The sequence below is a fragment of the Antechinus flavipes genome, chromosome 3, assembly GCF_016432865.1.
Source record: "Antechinus flavipes isolate AdamAnt ecotype Samford, QLD, Australia chromosome 3, AdamAnt_v2, whole genome shotgun sequence".
NCBI lineage: Eukaryota > Metazoa > Chordata > Mammalia > Dasyuromorphia > Dasyuridae > Antechinus > Antechinus flavipes.
Window position 1 is genome coordinate 222,589,094 of NC_067400.1, and position 16,027 is coordinate 222,605,120.

General features: G+C 32.4%; 1 protein-coding gene across 2 annotated transcripts in view; it reads left to right on the plus strand.

The window, feature by feature from the left end:
- Positions 1 to 16,027, plus strand: part of PRKX (protein kinase cAMP-dependent X-linked catalytic subunit) — a 138,228-nt gene that overhangs the window by 73,387 nt on the left and 48,814 nt on the right. For both annotated transcript variants that reach the window (XM_051984573.1, XM_051984572.1), the window contains exon 3: positions 6,673 to 6,936. In XM_051984573.1, the coding sequence (XP_051840533.1) occupies positions 6,673 to 6,936 (264 nt within the window). The remainder of the gene's footprint in view (positions 1 to 6,672; positions 6,937 to 16,027) is intronic.

Below are 16,027 nucleotides of genomic sequence, written 5' to 3' on the forward strand. Positions count from 1 at the left end.
TCTGTTTATTATAAGCCCAGGAAACCTTTTTATATCCTCAGTATATGCCTTTAGCTCCTATAGCTTAGCGTAAACATATTCTAGCCTATAGAAGATATATGATTCCCTATATTCTCATCTTTAGGAAGCTACACATAAGTACAAAGTGAGCATTCCTTTCCTGATAAGGTATGTGGATATTATTCTCTCATCTCAGTCTGGCATGCCTCTCCTTTAACTACCACATTTCTTCTCGGGTGGGACCCCTTCCTCCCAACGCCACCTTGTTCACTCTTACAAGGCTACCCTCAGTTTCTTGAGCTGCATCTCCTGTGATGTCCAAGGCTGGCTGGGGAGGATTGGCGGAAGGGGGGTGGGGAGGGGTTGGCAAGTCCTCCACAACTTCCTAGCTATGGGACCTTGGGCATGTCACTTAACCCCAACTGCCTCAAAAAAATAAAAAGAAATATTTTCAGACCTTTTTTGATCATGCTGTTCAGATAGCCTAATGATTGAAAAATTTTTTCTAGGTTATTTGTTTTTGATATGATATTAATTTTTCTGAGCTTCTCTCTCCCTGCCATTTGATTTTGTTTTAATATTTCTTGTTGCCTCATTGAGTCATTGGTTCTATTTGGTCCAGATTTTCAAGGAGTTTATTGCTTGAAGGATTTGTACCCGTTAATTCCTTTTTTAATTTTTTTCTTGATAATACACATTTCTTTTCCAATTTCTTTTCTTCTAAATTTTGCTTCATTTCTTCTGAGAATTTTAGTAGCCTTTGTGCTCAAGCTTTTTTTCTCTGAAGATGTTTTGCATGATTTTTTTTTTTTTTTGCATGGATTTTTTTGGGCTTCCCTGCCATCTTCATGTTGAGGTTCCTTTTTTGTTTACTCATTCTTCAAGACTAATTCTAGACTTTGGACTTAATGATGCCTCTAGCTCTGCTACACTTCTGGAAGGCAGGTTTAAGCTGGCCCTATTGCTGTTTTTTGGGGGCATTGAATGTATGTTTTTTGGGGGTATTAAATATATGTTACTCCTGATATCAGAGACAATGCAATCAAAGTGATCCAGGACAAAGACAGATTGTTATCCCCCTGGTCTGAATTTTGAAAGTTCTGAACCTGTGAGATTGTGCAAGAATAGCTTGTTTCTGGCCTTCATTCCTGTCAGCTAGCTGGAGAATTGACTTATAGGTTCTTTTTAGGTCTGACATTACTGCCCTGAGTATTCTTCTGCAGGCTGGCTAGACTGGAAGTGCCTCCTGGAGGTTCTGAACCATAAAACTGTTGCTTCTGGCTTCCTAATTTCCTGCTTTCTCCATACATAGCCCAGGGCCTCCCTACCCACAAATGCTACTCATCTGTACAGTTCCCCTTCTCAGTTTGACCTGGATCTCTGATCCAGAACTGAATAAGCAGTTGGTTACAAAGCTATCAATTTGTACCTATGTCTCTAGACTGTGCTCTAGAATGGGTCTAGGACTGGGATCTCTTCTAGCCCAACTGCACAGCCTCTTCCTGGGTACTAGAGAGTCCACACATCAAGCTTTTAACTTGAACTTTCCCTAGTGACCTTAGACCTCCCTGAGTGTCTTTACGCTGATGTGGACTCATCTGTAGAACATGAATTTTGTTTGTTTTGTTTTGGTTTGCTTTTGTTATTCTGGAGTTCCCCATCAAGATTCAGTCTGGTCCATTTTTTAAATCTGCATGGAGTTCGTGGATGAAATATCACCTGCATTGCTTCCTATCACTCTCCTACCTTCACCTCTTTTTTATTTTCCTCCCTTTACTCCTCCATTAGACTTTCCTTTTTAGTGTTAAAAAAAAAAAAAAAAAAAAAAAAAAAAACTTGGCTCTACTTGGAGAATTTGGCATATAGAGCTCTTTTGAAGGAATACTCAAATGTTGGCTTTAGGTTAAATGAAATGTCACTCTGGGGAAGTATGGATAATTAGAAAAAGAATTATTTTCCTTTTTTAGCTTCCCTAGCATTTAATATGGAAAGAGTATCCTAGGCTTGTGTTTCCCAGGAAGCTGGAAGTAATCTTTCCACTTGTTAAATTAGAAAAAAAAAAAAAGGAAATAGTTTCTTCCCCCTTTCCCCCCACTCCTCCCCATGACCCATTTCCTGCCCTGAAGTAGAATTTATGAGAATTAGGAACAGGATAAAGAAATTATGATCTTATGGCAAGAAACTTTGTGGTTTCCAGGGGCAGAAAGAAAGATGAATCTCTTATTCCCTGTGATAATCTCCTTAATGGACACTATACTGTCACAGAATTTTAGAATTCATAGTTCTAATAGTCTCACAAACTCTCACCTGATATACAAATTCCGTTTATGGAAACTCAGACAAATGATATTCTAGTCTCTGCTTGAATATATCCCAGCATGAGTCCAGTATATTTTGATACATCCACTTTCACAGAGCTATCTATGCATGTAGTAGCACTTGGTAAATATTGCTATCTTAACTAATCTGATCTCAATTGTCATAGGCCAAATGTAGGAAAAAATGGAAAATGTATTAGTACATTGCTAAAGATTGGTGGAACAGGCTAAACGTGTCAGTTTGAATTATGTAGTGATTGACAGGGTTCAGATTAGTTTTGGTAGTATAGAGATGTTATAGATTTGCCCTGGAAATACTTCCTAAGACATGCTAATTAGACAAGCAAATAAGCTATTGAGTTTATATTTGCTTGAATGATCTGAGTATTTCATGCTAAGGTAATAATTGACATTAATCCTAGTAACAAATTAATTTTCACTGAAAATTTCAAAAATTTTTTGAAAATATTACATTTTCAATTTTTACCAAATGCTACCTCGAATAACTGAATTATCTACTTTAGTGGTTCCTTAGTCCCAATCAGGTTAAATTTTGAGTCTGTGAACCTCAAATCATTAGATACTCTGAATCAAATTTAAAATCAAATCAAAAATCTAAAATCATTAGATACTCTGAATATCTATAAACTAAAGTGTTTACATTCAAATTCTTGCCACTTGAATGATATTTAGGTTTTAAAAATCATATTGATTCAGTATAAGAGTTGACATGCCATATTTAAATTTCAGAATTGATGGGACCACTAGAAGCCCACATGTAAAAGGATTACTATTAATTTCAGAACATAACTGATTATATAGCACTTTAAAGTTTGCAGAACATTCTATACATATTAGTTTCAATTGAGCTTTATTTTTCTTATTAGTCATTTGCTTCATATAGGGATTATTTATGACCCTATTTTGGGGTTTTCTTGGCAAAGATAATGAAGTGATTTGCCATTTCCTTCTCCAGCTCATTATTTACAGATAAGTAACTGAGGCAAACAGAATGAAGTGACTTACCCAAGGTCACACATCTAGTAAAGACACTTCAGGGCTGGTGATCTATTCACTGCGCCATATAGCTGCTCCTTTCGTTTTCTTTAAAATGCAATTTAGGTACCATGTTTTTCATTAACTCTCATTCTTTTCCTCCAAATTGCCAGTCATCCCTCCCAGACTATCTTGTATGTTTAACCACTTTATGTGTGTGCTTATGTATGCCTCTGTGTTTATATTTATTAATTTTATAATACACACATGTATAGCTATACCTGTGTCCACATACTTGTATATGTATGTATACACATATATAATTGTTGTGTTTCCCATTTAACTATAAATGCCCTTTGACTTAAAATTATTATTATTTTTTCCTATTGATTCCTCTGCCTCCTCTCTCTTTCCTTATTTCAATTCATCCAATCCTGATTTGTCATAGTAATTTTCCTAAATCACAATTCTTACCAGATCAACCTCACCAAAATAAAGTATTGAGAGTAGAAATAAAATAATACTGTCACCCATAACTATAATTGAATTTTAATAATATAATTTATAAGGGAGGAGAGTGAGAGCCATATAATTTTAGAGCTATAAGAGACCTCAAAGATTTTTTGATCCAACCCTTTCATTTTATAGGTAAGGAAAGTGAGGTTCACTGGAATTACAAATTGGCCCAGACACACTTAGTACTAGAGTCAGAACTTGAATCCCTTGGCTACATGTACCAATATATTTATAGTAATAATGATGATACCTTCCATTTATAAATTGCTATAAAACTATCTTTCATGTATATTCATCTCATTTGTTTCCCAGTAATCTTGCTAAGTAGCTAGGATAGCTGTTATCCCTATTTTGTAGATTGGGAAACAAAGGTTCACAAAGTTTAATTGTCAGACTCAATACATTTGACTTCAGGTCTACTGTACTTTCCTTCCTTGACTCCGAGTTTAAGACATATATACAGTTTGACCCAGTATTATCATTAGGAATCAAATACTCCTGTTATTCTTCTAATCTTTAAAGCTTTTATAACTCTGTAATTCTATCTTCCTAACCTACACTCATGGTTTCTTTCATAGATGTTCCCTTAAGATGCTTGATCTTTGTGCATTATTTTTCTTCTGCCTCTGAGGCACCGTGTAAAGCCCACCTCTGAGAATTCAGTATTGTTTTTAATGACTGAGAAAAGGTAGAATATCTTCTCCTATAATATTTAGACAATTGGCCTACAATGTGACATTGTAAAGATCAGACAAGGCTAAAAACAGGCATTTTTAGACTTGTATCCTCCTTACCTATTTAATAATCTTACTCATAGCAAATGAAACTACTAACATTTGGATGTAATTGATCATTTAGGCAAAGTATTGAGTTGTTGCTGCTGGCAAGTTATACTGAAGCACTCCTTGCTTTTACTTAGATTATTAGTTAGTTATAAACATTACACTATACAAAGAGGTTCAGGAAGACCCCACTTTACAAATGTTATTTGTTTCCAGAATTCATATGTATGTGATCTTTGCTAAACTAGAAATTATTCCTTCCAAGAAACAACAGTATTATTTATACTAATTAGATTTTTAGGCTAGCCCACAAAAGCTTATTATATTGCTGAAAAATGACGTGCTTGCAACTTAAAAAAACAGAAAAGTATTCTTGCAATTTTAATACTTTTAACAAAATAAAACAAGACATTCTCTGCCTCTGCACAGACAAGTTTAATGTTGCCAGTAAGATGAGAAAAGGGATAGGGCTGATCTGTTCACTTTATCTGATTACAAATGGCAGGGTAGGTTGATTCCTTTAGTAAATTGAAAAACATATCAAGAATACATTTGTCATATCCTTCTTTCCCTTCATCCCCTTAGTCCATGAATTCTTGACTTAGCTTTGTGAAAACAATATATGATACTAAGGGAACAATAGCCAATTGCTTCCTGACCCTGTCCTGAGGATAAAAAGTGGGAAGTGATGAACTCTAGTGATAGGCATAGGAGGATCAAGTAAAGAATGGGAGTACTCTGAGAAACAGGTTAAAGCTCCCTCTAGGTAATCTAGAGGTGGGGTTGGGGTTGAAGGACGCTAAGATTCTTAAGTCCCTGAGCAACTTCATGTGACTCTAGAGAATGAGCAATTTAAATATTTCCATACCACAAGTAAAATGAAGAGAATTAAAGTTAGAATAGGGAGGGAAAAAGAGGAAGGCAGTTAATATGTAGATGCTAGACACTGACATAAAGTGTAATTTAATAAACTGTAAGTAATTAAAGGAAACACAGAAACATAACTCCTGTGTGAGCACCATAAGGAAATTTGATATGGAAAGGTATGAAATAAGATTAGACACAAACATATAAGTGTGTGTGTATATATGTGTACAACACACACACACACACACACACACACACTACAATATAGATTAAACAATGAGTCAGACAGATTTTCATTAGCAGGTAACACCACTGTGCCAGGGCAGCTAGTTGCTAGGTTGGCAAAAGCTGAAAGTGCAGTAAAGTCTTTTGTTTAATGTACTAAAGCAAGATGTGGGGTTGCCCATAAGGAAAAAACATGCAAGTGCACATTTGTATGTAAAGCTTCATTTAGAACTCAGAGTTGATAAAATGTTTTCTTTACCTAAGAAAAAACAAACTTCTTCCAATACATAATTGACATTTCTTATGGAGCTGTTACTTTACAGAAATGATTGCACTACTCTCACAAATTTGTGTGTGTGTGGCGATTGTTTGTTTCCTTTTCTTTTTCTGTATAAGGGAATGATACATTTCTTAAAGTACAAAATGATTATTAATTTCTGAAGTTATATGATCCTGGATGAGTCTCTTTGCTTGTTTGGCCTCAGTTTCCTAATTTGTAAAATGAAAATGTTGATCTAGCTATTCTGGGTACACTCTAATTTTGATGCTTCTTTCTCTGTTCATATTTCATGCTTGATTACCTTTGTTCTCTGTATGTAAATATGACTAGCTATGACTTCATGCTATCTATGCTGCTCCTCTACTGCCACCTTATGTAGGTAATTATTTAGACATTCTCTATGGGGATTTTTGGTGTCTTTGGAGGGTTTTTTTGGGAGGTAATGGTGATAAAATTCTTCTGCTTAGTGAAGTATATTACAAATTTCTGAGTTTGATTATCATGTTAATCCAAATAATGTCCTTCTTACCTGGTATCTTTATGATAGTATGAAATCTGTTAACCACTTTTTGTTTATGATAATTAAACTTAAAATGATTTCTTCTAAGGGACAACTTGGAAATTTTGTTTCTTAATTTATCAATATGATTCATGATTTGCTAACAAAATATAAAATTATTTATTGCAGATATTGGACCTACCATGATGAAAGATTTTTATATATGTTGATGGAATATGTTCCTGGAGGAGAACTTTTCAGCTACTTGAGAAACATGGGACGGTTTAATAACAGCACAGGACTATTTTACTCTGCGGAGATTATCTGTGCAATAGAATATCTGCACTCCAAAGAAATAGTTTACAGAGATTTAAAACCTGAAAATATATTATTAGATAAAGAAGGCCATATCAAGCTCACTGATTTTGGATTTGCTAAAAAGCTAGTAGACAGGTAAGATATAAAGTCTTTGAATTTTGAAAATTATGAAAGTTAATATTGAAAAATTGTTTGATTGATTTTAGATTTCTCTTTTGATTAATAAAATCTATCATTTTACATGACTGAGATGCATGATATCACATGTAAATCATGTGTACACAATATATACACTAATATACATGCACACACATATATGTGTATATTCTCACACATATGCGTATGTATATATGTATATAAAATTGGCTTCACAAATAATGAGTGGTTGAAGTAGTTAGCAATATCAGATTCTTGGGAAGCAGCATTTACTAGCTTTTTTATGCTTGATTCCACAAAATTAGGAATAATGGAACTTAAAAAGGCAAATTTAGTATATATATATATATATAGTATATATATATATATATATATATAAAAATTTAATGTTATAATATAAAACTTAGCAGTCCTTTCAAATAGAGCTTCCTGCTTTGGAAGGTTGTAGATTTTCCCTTATAGAGAAGATTCTTATTCATATCAAGAGTTTTTACAGAGATCTTTTTGGTCAATTCCAACCAACTCTGATTCTGAAACTTCTTATTGGAAGTAATTATTTAAAGAGTTAAATTTGAAATTGAGACAGAAAAAAAATACCTTAGTCACAAGAATGAGGGTAGACATTCACAATGGAGTTATAGTACTTGATTATATAGACAATGCCAATTTAATCAAAGATTTATGTTCTCCCATGAAGCTCCTAAACTGGTTATATGCTTTATGCATGGTGAATTAGGAATATTTATAAGTACATCAAGATGTTCAGAGTGCTTTCAGTTACTAGAAAAAAAAAAAAAAAACTTAAATGTTAACAAAAATTTATGGAACCCTTTAAGGTCTGCCAAGCACTTACACACATTATCCCATTTGTTCCTCACAACTGCTAAGAGGTAGAGGACCCAAGATTTTATTGTTTAGGTTTTGCAGAGGAGGAGACTAAAGCCGACATCTAAAGAAGCTAATGTATTTGCCTACAGCCATAACAATAATAAATGTTGGAGGTGAGATTTGAATTCAGGTCTTTTGGGATTCTCAGGTTCCCTGTTCTTTCCCTTTATGGGAAGATTAAGAATGCATTCTAATGAGGCAAAATATTGCCTTCATTAAAAGATACACAGGCCTCTAAGCAGGTGATAGTATTTAGAAACCTTAGCCGGTTAGTTCAGGGCTTCTTAAACTTTTCCACTTGTGACCCTTTTTTGCCCAAGACATTTTTGTGTGTATAAAATAGGTACAAAAGTTAAACGTGTGCTGATTTTAAATAATAAAATTTAAATATATTATTAGTTAAATATAAATATAAATAAATTAGTTAAATTAATAATTTAATATTAAATAATAAATTTTGCTACCTCTCTCCCCACCAATTTGGAGTGCAAAGCACAGTTTAAGAAGCTTTGATCTAGTATATAACTGGGAAACCTGGGAGTAATGGTGGGTAAAGCTTGAGGTTCTTAGCTACCAAAAAAGCTGTCTCAAAGCTTTTATGCTCCATAGGAGATACCTGGAGATTCCTACTTACAGATATTAGATTCTTAGTTTTTTCCCATTTTAAGAGGTTAGTCATCTGTCTTCCAGCCTTAAAGACAAGAAAAAATGAATCTACTTAAGACAGGTAATATTTTAGCCATGAGAAGTTTTTTTTGACAGGAGAGAATGAACAAATGTAAAAAATAGAAACGTTTTATAAAGCAAAAGTCTGGGATCATTTAGTGTTCGTTTCCATGTAATTCATTAGACTCTGAGAGCATGGCTGTATTAAAGCATAGTATGATAATTGATGTTCATAATTAAAGCATGCATAATCAAGAAAAAGTTAACATATTCAGAATATTATATTATCTAAATAATAATATTAAATTATATCCTGAATATTCAAGAAAAGGAACTTTGTAATGAATTTTAGGAAAATTTTCATCAAAAATATCTTACCAAAGTATTTAACATTTAATTATTGAACAGGTAAGTTATGTAGAAAACTTCTTTGCCATATAAGATCAGATAAAGAGGCATTCCAACCTTTATAGCATTCTATAAATAGCATAGCTACTTTCCTACCTTGGTAGAAAAATTGGCTGTCTCAGGAAAATTTGACACTGTACTTTTTGGGAGGAATTCATGCTACCCTTTCTACTTGTTCTTCCTCAATCATTTTAATTGTTAGTAGAATATGAATATGTTTTAAATGAAATGACTTCTCAGTTAAATATATTATGAACCAGATATTCCTACCTTTTAAAAGATAATTTTTTTAGATCCATAAGCAAAAGCAGTATCAGCTAAAGTTTTAAACACGGTTGACTTGACAGATTTTAAGTCTGATTTAGAGTGTAGGTGCTGCCACACTGTGGCTGTTACAAATTTACTTCTATGAAGAAAAATCACTTTTAGTGGTTGCTTGTCGGGTAACATTCTCTCATATTACAGATGAAAAAACTGAAACTTCATGTCTAAAAAAATTTTTGTTAAAGTTTCAATGGAATACTGATTAAAATAGAAGTAATGGGATTGTTCCTTTAGATACTTACTAAGTGACTCTTTTTACTACGGAAACATAGTTAACACAAAAAAAATGAAATTATTTTAACTGAAAACTGAAGAAGGGCAGATATTAATTGACTGGAGATTTTCAGTACTATATTGATATTAACCATGGAAATTTAAAAATGGACTAAAATCTTTCTTATTTAGGATTTTTATCAAGCATAATTTGATAGGAAATTTTATTTTTTCTCATGTTTCTTTAGTGTCTGATACTGTCAAATAGATTTAGAAGATAACCAATTTAAATTCTTTGGTAAATGACAAGCTCTTTTGGTAATGTTCTTGATGTTAACTGGTCTATATTCATTCTTTAGTTAGATATGATTGTTGGGTAAGGTTCAGAAAATAGAAATGATGTAAAATTAATTTAGGATGAAGATAAATATAGTACTTTAAATTTTCATGGATACATAGGAGTAGTTTGGTTTTTTCTTTAAAAAAGGAGAAAAACAAATATGGCTTAAGTAAACTGAGAACAAATAAATAAATAAATATACACACATATATATTTAAGAGAAGTATTTTAAAATATTTTCAATGTGTTCAGTAATACAAGGCACATTTTTCTATTTTCCATTATACAAGATACATTTTAAAATTGATAAATATCATTTGTTTATCTAAAACACATTTTAACAAAATGTTTTATTTGAAATATTCTGTATTATTTCATTGATTATGATTATTTTCCTTGATGTGGCTTAATTATTTTTTACATTGCTTTTTGGTGCTTCAAAGTATCTTAGCTCAAAAATGAATAATAGTTTTTTCAAACTTTCTTTGGTACTCAGATTTTGTTTTATAGAGAAAAAATCCTTTAAGTCCAAAAAGAAGTTATATTTGATTTTGATTGAAGCTTTGTTCTAGTAGAACCATACTACATGGTTGTTTTGTAATTAATTTATAATTTGGGAATAAGTTAAATATAAATCACTTTACTTTTTCATTTCTAGAACCTCACTGGATAAATTGCAATCTTGATGGTCAGCAATTTCTGTAATTTATCAGCTTAACAATGGACCACATAAGCATAACTGAATCAAACCTTCATAAAAGAATATTTTCCTAATTAAGGATGTTTGAGGATGAATAAAGAATTTTAGGGATTGTGAGTGCTTTAGAAACAGGTAGTTTCATTTTTGCCCTTATAGATCCCTTCACTGAGAAAATGCCTGGCCCATAATAGATGCTTACTGAATGCTTGTGGATTAATTACTTATAACTCTTTAGGTATGAATCCCTCTTTACCTTCAGGACAATACAGAGGTAAACAAGTATTTGTTTTATTTTGACCTGTATCTTCTGAATGGGAGAATAGTTGGGCAGAGCCTAAGCAAGAATCACAAAAGCATAGAATATTAGGTCCAAGACCTTAAAAATTTAGTGCAATACTTTCAACTTTACAGGAGAGGAAATTAAGACATAGAAATAAAGTGCCTTGATCAAGGTCATTCTCAGGATCTTGGAGATTGAAGGTGTCTTAGAAGTCATTAAGGCCAAATTCCTCATTTTATAGATGAGTAAAACAGGCCCAAAAAGGTGAAGTGACTTGTTTGTTCAGAGTCACATATAGTGTTTGAGGCAGGATCTGGAACCAGCCTTTTTTGTTCCAGCTTCAACATGCTGTCTGCTGTATATAAACACACTGCTTCTGTGTGGGATGCATTTCCACAGTTATAGTGGATTGAAAATTTAAAAATGCTCTTCTCCAATTTAGCCAGTATTTATGAAGAACCTGCTATCCTGCTTTAAGCAGTAGAATATTAGGCCTGTGAACTGAACATTTCATTCTTCTTGTTACTCCTAAGATTATATTAGTTTTTTGTGGTAACTACGTCATAACTGGTTTTATTGGATTTATAGCTAACTACTAGATATTTTTGTTTTTTTAAAAAAACACTAATTGTTGTTAAACTAAATGTTGTAGATTGAACCTAACTCAGAACAGTGTGACATATTACTTCTGCTGTAATATATGTCCTTTTGAAATTGATATTATAACACATACATACACACACACACACACACACACACACACACACACACACCCTCTAAAATGCCTACATTTAACATTGAGCCCTGGTAAATTTCATTATGTAGACTGGGAATAAATGCTATAACTGTCATGCCTGGAATCTTTATTTTTTTTTCATCCCTTGTATATTAGCTATCCCTCCCTGCTTTTTGTTCTACTTAAACTTGATAAGCCTTCTGTATTTTCATCAAAGTAATTGGTTAAAAATGGAGAGGAGGATCAAGGATATATGGATCCCTGGGGCAAGACAGTGGAGACCTCCTTCAAGGTTGACCCCAGACCATTAACCAATATTCTTTGGCTACAATTATTCAACTACATGATTCTAACTGTATAATCTTAGTTCTTTGACCTCTCTGGACCTTAGTTTTGTCATGTATAAAATGAAGGGCATTGATTACATGATCTTGAAGGACTCTTCCATCTCAAAAAATTCTATTGAGATTTGACTCTTATCAGATACTGATTAAATCATATGCTGATTTAATCCCTATTTCTTTAACTTACTCATTAGGCTATCATAAATGACCTTTGTCAGTGTTTTGCTAGAATAAACCTAATACTTTGTAAATAATACTACAATTTTCCAAATCACTTTTTGAGCAATGTGTGTGCGTGAGAAAGAGAGAGATAGACAGACAGAAAGAAAAGAGGGAAAGAGAGAAAAAGGGAGAGATAAAAGGAAATGCAGAAAGTGCGATTGATTTTTGTGATAATCTTGAGGTCAGCCATTTCTCTCTTAGAAAAAAGAAACCGAAGCTCTTTGACTTGAATGATTTGTCTAATATCGCATATCTAGTAATTTAATGAAGGGAAATCTTGATCTCAGATTTCCTTAGTCCTATTGATACTCCCTGTTATTAAGATACATTCACTAGTCTAATAATCCCATCAAAAAGATCCAGATTCACTTTATATAACTCAATCCAATATTTATTAAGTGCCTAATCTCAGTATTACATGACATTAATTAGCATCTTGGCTTTTTGTGACTTTTTTTTCCCTAAATGGTCACATTTAACATTTTCCCCCTATAATTTGCCAGAGAGCAGCGTTAAATACGTCAGCTTAACTGTAGTTTAGAATTTTTCCCCCTAACTTTGAAAATTGGAAACTTTGTTCATAACCTGTCTTTTTGGCATCTTTCTCACTTCATATTATTTCTGATAGATAACCAACAGCGAGTCTGCAATTCTTTTATGGATGGATTCAACTCTGATTTAAAAAAAGGAGGCTAAGGATAGGTCATCTTTGGCGAAGTCACATTGGATAGCATATTTGCTGTGATAACAAATGCAAATAGAACTCAGACCTAGGAAAAAACTTTTGATCTTTGAATTTAATTAGAAAGCAAACAAAAATATAATAGGTGAGTTCTGTGTAACAGAGTATTTTCTTTATGGTTAGTGACAAGAAAAATAAATATACTTCAATTAAATCCAACAAGTATTAGATAGCTATTACATAGATGGCAACTTCAAGATACCTTGAAAAGTAAGCAGCAATTTCTGCCTACAAGGAACTTATATAATAGTACATTTTTCCTCTACAAACTATGATTGACCTATTGAGCTATGTACATTTCCTTGAATTTGAATTTTGCTTCTTTGTCCAAATCCTACCATTCTTCCCTTGCCAAAGCCAAACTTTGATTTGTACCTACTTTTTACCTTCTCCATTCCTTGCTTATGATTCCAAGAGAAAATAAAATACTTTTGATAATTGACTCCATTAAAGATGTATTAACTTATCTAATTGCTATATGGCCATCCTTTTATTCTTCCCTGATGGACTAAAGTTCCTTGAAGCCTTATTTTCCTTCCTCATACTATTTTCTCTCCTATTATTCAAGGAGTTTGCCTTCTACTTTACTGAAAAAAAAAATAGAGACTACCTGTCATGATTTTCCTCTTCTCCTCTCTTCTACATATCAAAATTGCTCATTGTCACTCCTCTCCTCTGTTTTTCTTAGTTCTTAAATTCTGGGTAGGATTTGGCATTTCTTACTAGGGCTTGCCAGATCTCCTAATTGTATCCCGTATTTCTTTTAGCCCCTTCTTGTGGTGAGTTTGTTTAGATTTCTCTAGAATATCTGCATGGTAAAGAGTCACATTGTCCAAGGAGCTGAAAGAACTGAGAATGTTAACTTAGAGGAGAAAAGACTTAGGGGAATTGGATCTTTATCTTTAGGTATATGACGAACGACTAGTCATCTGGAAGAGAATTTAATTTTTTTTTTACTTCAAAAATTTTACTTAATTTAACTTAGTGACAGAATCAGTCACTAAATTGTAGAGTGGTAGATTTTTATATAAAGAAACAATTTCTTTAACTAAAACTATCCAAAAATTAAATGTATTGCATCTGAAGGAGTTGGAGTTCCACATTCTAGATAACTTGTATTGGAAACAAGATGACTTTAAAAATATTGTCCTGGGTATTTTTTAGAACTTCTCTTAATTCACAATAAAACCTTAAGAGATGTCCATGTTTGGAGGAAAGGAATTAGATGAAGAGACAGCAAAAGAAACATAAAAGGAGAAACTCTACAAGTACATTTAGAGAATATTATTCATCATTCTGAGATGTATCATACATATCAAGGAAGCTAAAGGTTAAAAAAAAAGGAGGCTTTGGGATTTAATAAATAGCAAGTCATTACTGCCTTTCAAGAAAGCAGTTGCAATACAGTGGTGGGGGCAGAAGCCAAATTACAAGTAGTCTAACATGAATTTAGGCAGATGGAAAGAAATCTTGAGTGATATTGAATAAAAAGAGGGGAGATGGAAATGGAAATATTTAATATGAACAAACTGAAGAATTCACATTACTGTTGAAATGCTAACCTAGTTTTCTTAATTATGATTTAGCAAGTATATAGTTCAGGCAACATAGTAAAGAAATTACTTTTTATTTAATGACAGTACTCCAATTACAAAACAGAATGTCTATACCTGAAGGAAAAAAATGTACAATAATACTTGAAGTGGTATAAAAGGTACCAGAAATGATAAGATTAAATAGATTTGAGAGAGCAAAATAGATTTGGGGAGTAAAATAATCTTATTTTAAAATAGTAATTTAATTCCCCTCCAAGGAATTTCTAAAGTTTTTTTTTTTCTTTTGCTTTCAACCTAAAGCAACACTAATAACTAATAATTATAGAACTGTGAAGTTTGTCAAGATCTCTGCAAATATCTTATTATCCCCATTTTTCAGGTGACAAAATTGTGATTTAGAAAGGTTAAATAACTTGTCTATGATCACAGAGCTTGTAAATGTCAAAGGTGGAATTTGAACCCAAGTCTTCTGACTCCAAGTGTGTGTGCCACGCTGTGTTCTAGATTGAGTAATTTTATCTGTTTGGATATTCCTTTTACAGATAAAGACTGTAAATTAATTTTTGTAATTTAATAGACAGTCTATAATACTGCTCAGAATTTGTATAGTATTCTTGCTTCTCTTATAGCAGGCATATTATCTATTACCATGTTTTATTCACATTCTTTCTTGCCTGGAAAGATCTAATAAAGCAATCTTGAAGAATCCTAGGGGCACCCCCATACCTCAATGAAACATCAAAGGAAGACGTTATTGGAGAGAACTGAAGACTTAAAAATAGATTTCTTTAGACTCTTCTATCCCCTTTACCCTCACACCTAAAACCAGAGATATTTATATTTTTGCCACTGCCTTGTTAAAGCTGATTATTTTATTTCATTTTATTTTAAATTTTTATTTAATAATAATTATATTGACAGAATCCATGCCAGGGTAATTTTTTTACAACATTATCCCTTGCACTCGTTTCTGTTAAAGCTGATTATTTTAAAAGAATTATTTATAACTTTTTATAACCTAGTATAATTCAATGAGATGAGAATATAAAGTTACTCTGAAAGTCATATAACAGCTTTATAATCTTCTTGAATGTTTAATTACAACTGATTTTAGAAAATAACTTTTATTTCTCCTAAGATTCTTAGCCTTCATTCTCTTTAACTACATGAATGTTTGGCTAAGTTTCTTGGTTTTCTCTTTAGCTAAATAAATTATATTTTGTATTGTCATAGATTTCTCTTACAATGTATTTTTATAATCACTTTCCAAATGCGTTGGCCCTAGGTTTGAGATTTGAAGTTGGCAAAGTACTGTTGCATATACTTAATTTGATGTACTGCTGCCTCATGAAAATTTTCTATATGTTAAAATGAATTGTTAAATTTGATCATTTATTTCCAGGCTAATTGACTCAGGTGTCATTATTGTTCCACACAGTCAATAGAATAAATTAAGAACAAACAGCCAGCTAGATGGAAAGAAAGTTGGAATGAGAGTTTCAGAGAGCTGAGTTCGAACATTGACCTGTTGGTACAATGAAATAAATGATTTCTAAGATACTTTTCTAGTTCCAGAATTTATGATTCTAAGAATCTGATAGGAAAAAAAAAATTAATCATATCTGTAGCATAGGAAATTCCTGAAAAGGAA